Source organism: Gymnoscopelus microlampas (assembly GCF_963454915.1).
Source record: "Gymnoscopelus microlampas genome assembly, chromosome: 5".
NCBI lineage: Eukaryota > Metazoa > Chordata > Actinopteri > Myctophiformes > Myctophidae > Gymnoscopelus > Gymnoscopelus microlampas.
Window position 1 is genome coordinate 21,001,641 of NC_139942.1, and position 13,242 is coordinate 21,014,882.

Sequence of the window (13,242 nt, forward strand, 5' to 3'; positions counted from 1 at the left end):
AGAGGCTAGCTTGCTTCAACCACACAATCCTGCCCATCTGGACAGGAATTAGTGGCTGGGGACACTCTGGACCGGGTTCTCACAAACCCGGCCAGCACCGGAGGTCAATGAGGTAGAGCCATGAGTGTGCTATAGGGAGCCCTCCTCCTCCTCCACTCCTCTTACATGGATCTGGATTTTAGGCGTTTGGACTTTTTTGAAAGTGATCTAGTTGTCGAGTTTGTGTCTGTTTTAACCCATTCAATCCGCGGGAACGCATCTCTGTCATTTTTAGATGTCTTTGGCTATTCAAAGATAGCAGATCTACAAGCTCATACAGAGTGCCGCGCTGTGACGACACATATGACGACACATATCTAAAAGTATAATAAACTATTGTAGCCAGGGTTGCCAGATCTGCTTATTATAATTTCCCTGCAAGATTTTATTTGAAAATAGCCGATCTACAAGCTCACAACGCGTCGCGATGCGACGCGTTGTGAGCTTGTAGATCTGCCATTTTCAAATAGCTGATGTATATGTTAAAGTGCTCATGTGGCCCATAGTCGCTTCTTTTGGGCTGGTTATGCTTGTTTGACCTGGTTGCTTGTTTCTCTCACAGAATCGGGCAACACTGGTTGTAGCGCCCAAGTCCTATACTTAGGTGCTACTGGTTGCCGAGGGAGTTCTGACGTGTGCTAGAATAACCAAGGACCAAAACTTGTCTGTGAGTTCATAAATAAACGCTTTATTCTCTAGTATACCTTTAGTGCCAATCACTTTTAGCATACAATACACTGAATACAGACATAAATACATAAACTTGAACGCACCAGCTCCTCTGAACACATGTCAAAAGCTGTTTGCCTCTGCCACTGGAAACACCTGCTCTTGATACCTAGGCAACTTGGCCTTGACCAAGCCCTCCGGTGACATCATCAATTAACAAGCGATCATATAAGGCTCAAATGGCTCTTACAACGGTCATAAGTGAGACCTTTAGATAAGTATAGTAAAATGTGTTTGTAGAGCACCTTTCACAGGCATCGACAGTCACAAAGTGCTTCACAAGCATTATCAATAAAATAATCAAAAACGGAATAAAACAATCAGCAAATAGCAAATCAACCAAAAAGAGTCAAAGAAAAACAAACAGACTCAGAATAAGGGAGATGTCTCAGCACACAGAGCTGTAACCACAAAGTAACTATGTGAAAGCCTGTGTAAAACTGTCAAGTAACACAGTAACTAAAACAACGAAATAAAATGACTTATCATGTCACCTGTGTCCGAACACAGTCACGCCATCTTGAGTCTACCGGCGTCACATGTCGGCCTGTAGGAGTGGATGGGTTGATGTCTTCAGCCTTGAACGTCTGAAGATGCCTGCTGACAAACTGACTTGATTTCCCAAGCTACGCATCGTGACAAATGAATGGCAGCACTATCACCCAACACACAGACACCCGCACGCACGCACACACACATGCACACACACATATCTGTCACTGACACTGTGGCTGGCTGTCGTGGCCTTGAGATGTGTGAACACACCAGCGCCTATTTGTCTCTCTTCATCCCACTTTTTCTCGCAGCAACTCGACAGCCCTCACAGGAAAGAATACCCTCTGTTGTCGGTTCAAAATCAATCTTGTTCCTTCCCTCCTTTTTTGATGACTGCCGTTTGTTTCGCCGGCGAGCTCGTTTGGATAGATCATTAGCTGTAATTGGAACAGCAAGCCGGGGCTGTCACATGACAAGTCATTCCAGGTGAAAATGATACCATAACCCCCCCACCACCACCCCCACCCCCGCTCCCTCCTCTCACTGGTTCTCGAACTGATGTCAAGGACTCCCAAATGTAATGTTTGTATTTGACTGCGGCCCAGTGGTGGAAAAAGTACTCAAATTCTTTACTTAAGTAAAAGTACTAATACTGCAATATAGAAATACTCTGTTACAAGTAAAAGTCCAGAATTCAAAATTGACTTGAGTAAAAGTACAAAACTATTGGCATCAATATGTACTTAAAGTACCAAAAGTAAAAGTACTAAAATGGTTGAAAATAGCAGATCTACAATCTCACAACTGAGCTTGTAGATCGGCTATTTTCAAATAGCCTCTGTATAAAATAGGGCTAAAGTGGTTAAAGACGGGGTGCCGTGATTTTCAGATAAAAAAACATCTAAAATAATTCGAAACCTTCCAAACATTTTCGAGATTTTTGAGAACCACTAGCATACAGTATTGAGACCTACATTGACGGGTTCAGAATGAGTACTAACATCATCATCTACTCAAATCCTCGTGTGTGCCTCGTTCGGGTGCAATACGTTAGTCCGACAGCGCATTCCTCCGACAGCGCAGTGCTCCGACATTAAACAGTAAACCCGAACCAAACCCGCACCCTAACCCTAACCGCACGCGGATGCCACATAGTCGGAGAAAAGGTCTGTCGGATTAACGCATGCCTCCCGCCTCGTTCACGAGTCTCTACTCCATGGGCAGCCATTAAAAGATGGTCCTCATGAACAGGCTGTCCTGCATTCAAGTATAATTTCAAGTGTGTTGTCCTTCACCGTCTCTCCTCAGCCCGTCTTATGCTTGAGAAGGCTTTTCAAGCAACCACGTATTGAACTTCTAGGGCCCGGCGCGCTTTGCACCGCTTGTGCGTGTGAGTCTTTGGTCTACATCAACCTTACAATGCCGCCGTACAATGAAAAAGTTCTCTTTTGAGAGATTGAAGGGCATGGGGAATGAATGGCGTCACGTGTCTGCCATACTGTATGCCAGGTGCCAGACACAGCGGCCCAAAACACGGGTCACGCTCAAGGCTAGAAGCAAGAGAATTGCACTCCAGAACTTTGTAGAAAAGTGTCCCGTTTTGTAAGAAGCCTGCACTTGGGCCCGATAGGCAGTGGTGGAAAACGTACTCAAATGTTTTACTTAAGTAAAAGTATTAATACTGCAATGTAGAAGTACTCTGTTACAAATAAAAGTCTGGAATTCAAAACTGACTTGAGTAAAAGTACAAAAGTATTGGTATCAAAATGTACTTAAAGTACCAAAGTAAAAGTACTAAAATGTTTGAAAATAGCAGATCTGCAAGCTCACAACGCGTCGCATCACGACTCGTTGTGAGCTTGTAGATCTGCTATTTTCAAATAGCCTATGTATAAAATAGAGCTAAAGTGTTCAATGTATGTTTTATAATGTAATAATTTATATCTAAAGTTTTCAAATAATTGCAGTGGAGTAAAAGTACAATATTTGCCTCTGAGATGTAGTGGAGTAGAAGTAAAAGAATAGACAATTGGAAATACTCCAGTAAAGTAAAAGTACCTCAAAATTGTACTTAAGAACAGTACTTGAGTAAATGTACTTAGTTACTTTACACCACTGCCGATAGGAAGCCCAACATGCCGGCTGTAGACAGCAATAATGCATTTAGGCCTACAGCTTGTTAAATTTCACATTTATTTTGCAGATATACTGTAGGCAAGTAATTCTTGTTAAACCTGGAGTCGCCGTGCTGAAGTTAACTCTCTTCGGTGGAAAATGAACTTTTGGCCGGACCAGTGGGGCCGGCCCTATAGACAGACATGTCTTTGAATTACTGACAGACTGAGTGATGAAGGTCGGTTGGCCTAACAACAGACTAGCCGATTGTATAACAATCTTTCCTCCAGGCTATGGGATGTAGTCCATCCTCAGTTGGCTCAACAACTAACCAGCCAATTGCAGATCAATCATCCCTACATGCTATAGGATGTACTCAGTGAAATTCGAGCCTTTTAGCCAAATTCCAATACTCCAACTTTGATCCTCGCGTCCTGCCTCCGAGCGAGGGAGCAAGGATTAAATGTGAGGATGGAGAAATCGATCAGATTAGACTGAAAGGCCAAATTCCAATACTCACATTTCTGTTCCGTTTCAGTTTTTCATTCGTTTATGGTGCCCCAAGGGGTCTCTGTACACTTCATAACAAATCATACAACAAAAACACAATAGCAAAGGATACACAGTGTAAATGTGCCCGGCAGCACGCATGGTCAAACAATCAATATGCGGCAGTGCACAGCTGTAAATGTACAAATCAGCAAAAGAGAAAGTTTCCAACACAGTATTTAAAACCACAGGGTAAGAAGAGGTGGACACAACAATGAAATCAATAAAGCTAGAGGGAACCGTAATGCAAGGAAGAAAGATGGGTTTTAACCCATTGATACCTGGAACGCATCTGTGTCACTTTAGATGTCTTTGGCTATTCAAAAATAGCAGATATACAAGCTCATAGCGCGGCACCGAGTGCCGCGCTACGAGCTTGTAGATCTGCTATTTTTGAAAAATCGTGACATTTTTTTTTTATATATTTTTTTTCCGATTTTTTTTTTATAGGCGGCCTCAGGTCTTAATGGGTTAAGCCTACGCCCTCCAGATGTCATGTTGTATTGGCGTTCATGTAGCCTTGCCATGTTGGCCCCTCAGTTCTGCCTCTTTACGTTGAAAAAAAAAAAAACTCCTCTGGTTTGCAAGCGTGATCTGCTATGTTTGGTATGGAAACACACTTCATTTTCACTGGGTTTTAAGCTCTCATGTGCCAGGATCTCAGAGCACGGTACACATTGAGGATAATCCATTTCATCGCATGGCAGGTGAATCCATATTATAGTAAACTCCAGTTTGTACTTGTGGGCGCTTTGTAAACGGATGTGCCCTGAACATTGTTACACGTTTCTCTTTGTCCTCTAAATTCTCAGCTTTGTGACAACGGGGAAAAAAAAACAAAAACATTCCTTTGGGACTCGCAACACGCTGTCAGGCTACTTTGGCGCCTATAGGTGCCTGGACAGCGGTCCAGGCCAACAGAGGCAAAACATCATAACTACTGGTGAGGTGTCTAACTGTGGGGGGCGGTGGCCACAGCCCACGTCTGACCCCATTGATCAAACACACTGGATACTGGGGCTGAGGGAGGAACCTCATGAGAGAGATAATATGTGCATCGCGTGACTCTCGCGTTCACTGAATATCAACGCTCAGAAGCGCTTTGTTTCAATCCGGCTGTACGGTTGCCAAATCCATTTCTTCAACTTTGCAGTCATTAAGGGATCACAACTGTTTCTATCACCATGCATTTCCCTTTTAAGAAAGATAACCTATTGAGCCTGCATACCACACACACTGTAGGGTATTGTCTCTGTCGGGTGGAAACCGAAAACATGTCCAAAACTGTTACTTTTCAGGATTCAAATTCTGAAAAGTCACAGGATACTAATAAGCGCCGCATTTTGAGCAGTTGTGTACATTTACTTAAGTACTGTACTTAAGTACAATTTTGAGGTAGTTTTACTTTACTGGAGAGTTTCCAATTGTCTATACTTGTACTTCTACTCCAATGCATCTCAGAGACAAATATTGTACTTTTACTCCGCTATAATGATTTGAAAACCTTAGTTACTAGTTACTTTGCAGGTATAAATTATGACATTATAAAACATACATTAACCACTTTAGCCCTATTTTATACCTAGGCGATCTACAAGCTTGAAAATAGGCGATCTACAAGCGATGCGACGCGTTGTGAGCTTGTAGATCTGCTATTTTCAAACATTTTGGCACTTTTACTTGTGTTACTTTAAGTACATTTTGATGCCAATACTTTGGTACTTTTACTCAAGTAAAGTTTGAATTCCGGAATTTGACTTGTAAAACATTTGAGTACTTTTTTCCACCACTGGTTTCGAGCGTGTGGATCTGCTACTTTTGATGCTTTTCTGTGTGACGCTGTAGTATGACCAAGTAGGGCGTTAATTTACGAAAAAACACAAAAAGTTAGAACATGGAGATAAGAGGTTCCTGCCCCGACAGCAACGGTATGCTGTTATTGCTTTGCCGCGCTGTCTGCAGCAATATGATTTTAATCATCGTTTAGTTTACAGTGGAGTGGCCATACAGTAGCATTAGCGCCGGTGCTGCTGGTCCCGTTCAAGCGCCGCTTTATCTGACATCTCTCTTTAACGAGATGCAGCCAATTTCCATTGAAACAATGACAGCCATCTCATTGGGGGATATAAACGATGTCTTTGTCTATTGTCCATTGTAGAACAACAAATAGCCACTTGCACAAGAAGCACGTCTCTCTCTCCTCAGAGAGCCCTGCCGAACCCTCTTCACACGCAACGCGCACGCGCGCGCACACACACACACACACACACACACGCGCGCGCGCGAAAAGGGGATGGGTCGATATGCATTCTTGGTGCTGTGTTAAAGAATGTGCTTTTGGATTCGTCGCTGACCAGGCCACGTGTGAAAGAATAAACACAATCCATATTGAAACAAAGCTTGTTAGAGCATGCCAATGTTTAGTCCCTAGAGCGCAGGGCTGACTAATAGAGAGATGGAGGGAGATGCTCATAATAGTCAAAGCTCTCGCATGCTGCTCCATGAGTGTTCTACATTTCCATGTAGGTAGAATGTGTGATAACTTGGCAGACACCTGCCTGCCAAGCTACAGTGCCTTGAAGCCTTTTATTAGACAGCCGAGTCCTAGACACGTCTGTCTTCCTCACACACACTCACACTCACGCACACGCTCACACACAAGCACACACACACACACACACACACACACACACACACACACACACACACACACACACACACACACACACACACACACACACACACACACACACACACACACACACACACACACACACAGTGTGTGGGTCTGGCCTGTGTGTGTGTGGCAGTGACTACTTAAAGAGAGGGATTTGACACGAGGCTTCAGCTCTCAGCATGAGAGAGATCATACCCTGAGTGCTAGCTCACAGAGGCAGGGTCTCTCTCTCTCTCTCTCTCTCTCTCTCTCTCTCTCTCTCTCTCTCTCTCTCTCTCTCTCTCTCTCTCTCTGTGTGTTCCCGTCTCATTCTCACCATCATGTTCTTTGTCTTTCCTGTCATCCTCCCACTCTCTGATATCTCCCTCTCTTTCCCCCTTCCTGCTACATCAACACCCTCCTCCCATCCCCTCTCTCTCTCTCTCTCTCTCTCTCTCTCTCTCTCTCTCTCTCTCTCTCTCTCTCTCTCCTTCTCTGTCTGTCTTTCTCTTTCACTCTGTACTTGTCTCTACTCAGTGCACAGCAATTTGCATTGCACAGCCCACCCAACCACACATCTACAGGTACAAAGTGGACATATGTTCATTAATTGTGTGTGTGTGTGTGTGTGTGTGTGTGTGTGTGTGTGTGTGTGTGTGTGTGCGTGTGCGAGTGTGAGTGTGTGTGCGTGTGCGTGTGAGTGTGTGTGTGTGTGTGTGCTCTACATGTACATTTACTGCGCCTGAGTCAGTGCAAGCCCAACACGGATGTACTAAATATGTTTGAGGTAAAATTAGATTGAGCGTTTGCGCTGAGTGCTCTTTGCTGACGCAGGCAGCATAATGTTATAGAGTACAGTGAAATTAACACTCAAGATTTGACTGTGGCCTGTGTGTGTGTGTGTGTGTGTGTGTGTGTGTGTGTGTGTGTGTGTGTGTGTGTGTGTGTGTGTGTGTGTGGTGGTCCTGCTATGGGGGGGGGGGGGCAGGACCACTCTGCCCCCGTGTCTCTCCTCCTGAGGGAGGAGAGAAGCATGGGAGGAAAGAGGGATACATTTCAGTTCGCTCTCCCTCTGGCTTCATGAGAGAGACGCCACCATGCTGACAGAACCCTGACCCTGCGTTTTAACAGCGGGCAACTCTCGGGCGATGCCGGGCAACATCGCCCAAAATATAATGAAAGTCTATGAGAGCCGGCGATCGGGCGAAGTGGGCGGGGGGGCGATGAAAGATGGATTTTCTTTATCTTTTTGGGCGATATCGCCCGGCATCGCCCAGAGTTGCCCGCTGTTAAAACGCACCGTGAGGGTCATGAGGACCGAGAGAGAGAGGAAGTGGAGGGGGGGGTGGAATAAGAGAGAGTCAGAGAGATAGAGAGAGCAGAAGGGGAAAGGGAGACACATGTGGGCGAGCATGCAGGGCGACGGGATGCAGTGGTGGTGAGGTTAGAATTCCTCTGGGGTGCCAGAGGACCAGGAAAAGAGAGAGGTTGTGGGAGGAGAGAGAGAGAGAGAGAGAGAGAGAGAGAGAGAGAGAGAGAGAGAGAGAGAGAGAGAGAGAGAGAGAGAGAGAGAGAGAGAGAGAGAGAGAGAGAGAGAGAGAGAGAGAGAGAGAGGAGAGTATGGAAAAAAAGAGAGAGAGGGAGAGACTGGAAGGACAGTGAGGGATGGAGGTCTTGAGAGAATTCTTCTCTGGGCTGGCTTGGATTTCACTGGTGTCAGCTGGAAAGTATGTGCACTTGCCCTGTGTGTGTGTGTGTGTGTGTGTGTGTGTGTGTGTGTGTGTGTGTGTGTGTGTGTGTGTGTGTGTGTGTGTGTGTGTGTGTGTGTGTGTGTGTGTGTGTGTGTGTGTGTGTGTGCACGCTTGAGTATGTTTATTTGTATTATCGTCTCTGCCTTGTAGAAACCTCATACGTCCAAAACTGTTTCTTTTCAGGATTCAAATTCAAAAGTAGCAAAAGCAAGCAGATCTGCAAGCTCAAAACTCATCGCATGTCGAGCTTGTAGATCTGCTACTTTTGATGCTTTTGTGTGACGCTGTAGAATGATCAAGTAAAACGTACAAAACAGCGACGATAATGTGTATTTGAGGTGACCGCGATTTCTTTCTGATTGTTCTAATGACACAAGAAGGGCTGTCAATCATCCAATCACCCACTATGTATTTGGCGCGGCCAAATACATATCATTTTGGGGGTCCTTGACATGAAAAAGTTTGAGAGCCACATATGTAGATGCAGCGTCCAAATCCTGTGACCTCGCTGACATTTTCTTCAGCCAAACCCTCGTAAGCTAATCAGCAATTCAACGGCATAATGGACGCGACAGCCGGTCGCTGCCAAATGAAAATGAGCACAGCTGTTCCTCCTCCGCAATACACCTGGACCACATTTGGAAATGTTAGCGAAGGGATATACTGTAGTCATACATTATTATTCCAGTTTTTTGTTTGTTTTCGTTTTTGGTTGCCTAGAAAAAAGAAAGAGTGGGAAGAGAGACTGGACTGGGTTTGTGCTGATGTCGCCTGAGAGGGTGGATTTAAATCCATTTTCACAGTATATATATGACTGAATATATTCCATTCCCTCACATTTCATGCATATTTGATATCAGCTGCTACTGTACGTGATGTCTTACTTGCATTAGAGTGAGGTACTCTGCACTCTGTACTCCTTTTTGTTTTACTTTTAGTTTTTTTTTTTGACTATACATCTTATGCATATATTTGATGTTGTGTTTTGATATTAGATTTCTCTCTCTCTCTCTCTCTCTCTCTCTCTCTCTCTCTCTCTCTCTCTGTTCTTATTATTTATGCATCTGCAATTCATGGGTCAGTGGCTTGTACGGAACATAATGTCACCCACTCTTTTATACCTGCAAAATGGAAATTGGGATGATTTACTCTCTCTCAATTTTCTATTCAATTCAAAGGGCCTTTATTGGCATGAGAAAACATACGTTTACATTGTCAAAACATATGTTTACATTGCCAAAACATACGTTTACATTGCCAAAACATACGTTTACATTGCCAAAACATACGAATACATTGCCAAAACATACGAATACATTGCCAAAACATACGTTTACATTGCCAAAACATATGTTTACATTGCCAAAAAATACGAATACATTGCCAAAACATACGTTTACATTGCCAAAACATACGTTTACATTGCCAAAACATACGAATACATTGCCAAAACATACGTTTACATTGCCAAAACATATGTTTACATTGCCAAAAAATACGAATACATTGCCAAAACATACGTTTACATTGCCAAAACATATGTTTACATTGCCAAAAAATACGAATACATTGCCAAAACATACATTTACATTGCCAAAACATACGTTTACATTGCCAAAACATATGTTTACATTGCCAAAAAATACGAATACATTGCCAAAACATACATTTACATTGCCAAAACATACGTTTACATTGCCAAAGCAAAGGTGGAACAAAAATAAAACAACGTACTGTATGTACAATTAAACAGGAATAAAGACATGTGTAAACAGAGCTGTGTTACATTGCAACTTTGAAGACTATCTTACAAAACTACAAAGATTTTGCATTTTCTGTCAGAAATAGTTACACATCTCTCTCTCTCTCTCTCCATCCATGTCCACCATGTCTCGTCCTTCTAGCCGACACAGAGGTGTCCAGCAGCGACAGGAAGGACCTGGGGAGACAGCCCGGAGGAGGAGGAGGAGGAGGAGGAGACAGCCCCCACGACAACCCTCAGAGGCCCCCCGTGGTGCGGGTGAGGGGACCCGCCGCGGGGTCACCCCCGTCCAGCCGGGCCCTCCTACCCTGGAGCCTGGTGGCACTCGTTCTGCTTGCACTGGGCCTGCAGTGGACCCTGCTCTGATCCTAGAGAACCCCCCCCCCACCACCCACCAACACACACACACACACACACACACTCACACACATAGACACACACGCACACTTAAGCCTGATTCATGCTTAGTCGCGCGCTGGTGTTGCATGCCGTAAATAGCAGATATACAAGCTCACAACGCGGCACATTCGTGACGCGTTGTGAGCTTGTATATCTGCTATTTACCGAGCACGACACCAGCGCGCGACTGAGTATAATTGAGGATTTACACGTGCGTTTACACACCTGAACACTTATAGCATCCTGACTCCTGTCCTCAGGAACGGTTGACGGATCGGAACGGAAGAACGGAAAGACACGGACGATAACGAGGACAAAAACACAGGGGACTGACTGTATGATGAACGGGGCTCATACAGGGACTTATTACTCTGTATCGTATGTGTGTGTGTGTGTGTGTGTGTGTGCGTGCGTGCGTGTGTATGTGTGTGTGTGTGTGTCCGCACGCTCCTGTGCGCACATCTGCACATAATTGCTTCCGTGCGCACTCATTTACACAGATTGTTACTATAGCCTCGCTATACTTCCTCTGGGCTGCCCTGTGTACGCTGCAGGCTGGGTGTGTGTATAGGGACACTACCGCAGCCATACCGGCATTCGCTTCTCACACACACACACACACACACACACACACACACACACACACACACACACACACACACACACACACGTGCGCACCTTGTGAAGAGGGTTACAGGGCATTTTTCTGGATTACACACACACGAATGCACATATTACACACAAATGCATGCATTAATGGATGTGCACACAAACACACATCCATAAACAAACACATTTACACAAGTCCAACTACAGCTTTTTTTTTCTTCTTTTGCTCTGCTGTTGAATTTATCTCTGGCTAAAACCCAGCCCTGGTCAATGCACTCGCCTTCCGGGCCGCAAGTTGAACTACGCTCATTTGAAAACCCACTCATTTTTCCTGCAAAGGTTAAGGAAAGCATGACAGATAGACAGATACTAGATCTATCCCTGTGTTACCCTTCGCCCAGAACTGACGTATCCGACATCGTCTCTGTCGGGGTGGAAACCTCATAATGTCCAAAACTGTTACTTTTCAGGATTCAAATAGGCTCTATGCACAGCAGCCATATTGGAAAGAAATTGGGCCGCTTCCTTTCTTCCTTCACAGGTGTTACCAATGATACTAATGCAGGCTCTGTTCCATTTAGTGTAGCACAGTGGTTCTCAAACCTGTTCATATCATGGACCCCCCATAACTCTGAGAGTGTACAAAATGGAACCAAATGGACCCGAAAGGGTCCATTTGGTTCCATTTGAACACACTCAGAGTTACACACCTGTAAGGGGCCATTTGGAACCCCCTCGAGGAACCATGAGGGTCCCTGGACCACACTTTGAGACCCTCTGGTGTAGCAGAGTGTTTCCAGTGAGCCAACATGACACAACATCAGCACCCTGACTCTGTTTGGCCAGAATGGAACAGAGCCTTCATTAGTATCATTGGTAAGACCTGTGAAGGAAGTAAGGAAGAGGCCCAATTTCTTTCCAATATGGCTGCTGTGCATAGAGCCTATTGCAAAAGGTGTAAAAGTAGCAGGTCTACAAGCTCAAAACGGGTCGCTTTGCGCCGCGTCTTGAGCTTGTGGATCTGCTACTTTGGACGCTTTTGTGTGACGCTGTAGTATCATCAAGAAGGGCCTTAAATCACGAAAAACAAGACATGACTCAGTCATGTATACCAGCATGCAGAACGGCCGCTACGCATCGCGCGTATGCAGAGGTGTAAAGTAACTAAGTACATTTACTCAAGTACTTTACTTAAATGTTGTCCTATATATTACTCTGTGTCACGGCGAGTTGAACCGACGGCAGAAGTGTATAGTAGCCTTAGAGGCGAGAGGCGTGTCTAGTACCATAGCTTGGGAGGACGAGACCGCCCGTTCAGAGTATGGGAAAGTATCCCAATTGGCTTAAAGGACAGCCAATGAACGAATGAGAATATGTCGAGAAGTTACTAGTGCTGAGTCTCTTTGTAGGCCCGCATTGCATGCTGGTTAAAAAAACGCATAAAGTTAAAAGGAAAAAGGAGGTTTCCGTCCGACAGCGACGAAATCCGATACGCTCCTATGATTGTGTACCTCGTCCAGAGGTTTAGAATGTAACGACTTCAAACGCGTAGAGAACGAACACACACGAGCGCGCCTGAGCTGATCGACTTATATGCCTGTTTAATTATGCAACTGTGTGGACGGAGTGATCGGACGGAGCGTGTGCTCCCTCCTCGGCATGAGTCTCGGAAACTTTGACGCGAGTAAAAGAGCTTTCGGTTCCGTCGGAAGCGCCACAGATATAGCCATAGATTGTGCACAGTTAAAGTGTTCAGTGTTCATTTGTCTCTTGAGAGTTACAAATGGATAGATGAACCACTGGCAGATTTTACTGTGTGGTTTCCTGGGTCTCGCCATAAAGATTTGAATGAACTTGTGCTTGTCTGCTCCATACATACAGTACACATTATGGAAAAACAAAACAAAAAATACTAAAACAAACAAAACGCAAAAAAAAGAAGAAAAAAATGTTTTAAAAAATATACTACTAGAGATCTATTTTGTATAATGAATATACCAAGAATGTACGTCCTTTTCCTATGCCAGCCTACCACATTATATGGAGACAGGATTGAATTTATTTTTTGTTTTTATTTCAGAATGTGTTCACCAGAAATCTTTGCTCAGAGCCTGTACTTTGTTGACTTTACTAATGTT

At 44.5% G+C, this 13,242-nt stretch overlaps 1 protein-coding gene across 2 annotated transcripts in view; it reads left to right on the top strand.

The window, feature by feature from the left end:
- Positions 1 to 10,472, top strand: part of LOC311046047 (glypican-5-like) — a 237,043-nt gene extending 226,571 nt beyond the window's left edge. For both annotated transcript variants that reach the window (XM_084058148.1, XM_084058149.1), the window contains one exon: positions 10,239 to 10,472. In XM_084058148.1, coding sequence (XP_083914274.1) covers positions 10,239 to 10,462 — 224 coding nt within the window. In that variant the 3' untranslated portion in view covers positions 10,463 to 10,472. The remainder of the gene's footprint in view (positions 1 to 10,238) is intronic.
- The last annotated feature ends 2,770 nt before the right edge of the window (positions 10,473 to 13,242 follow it).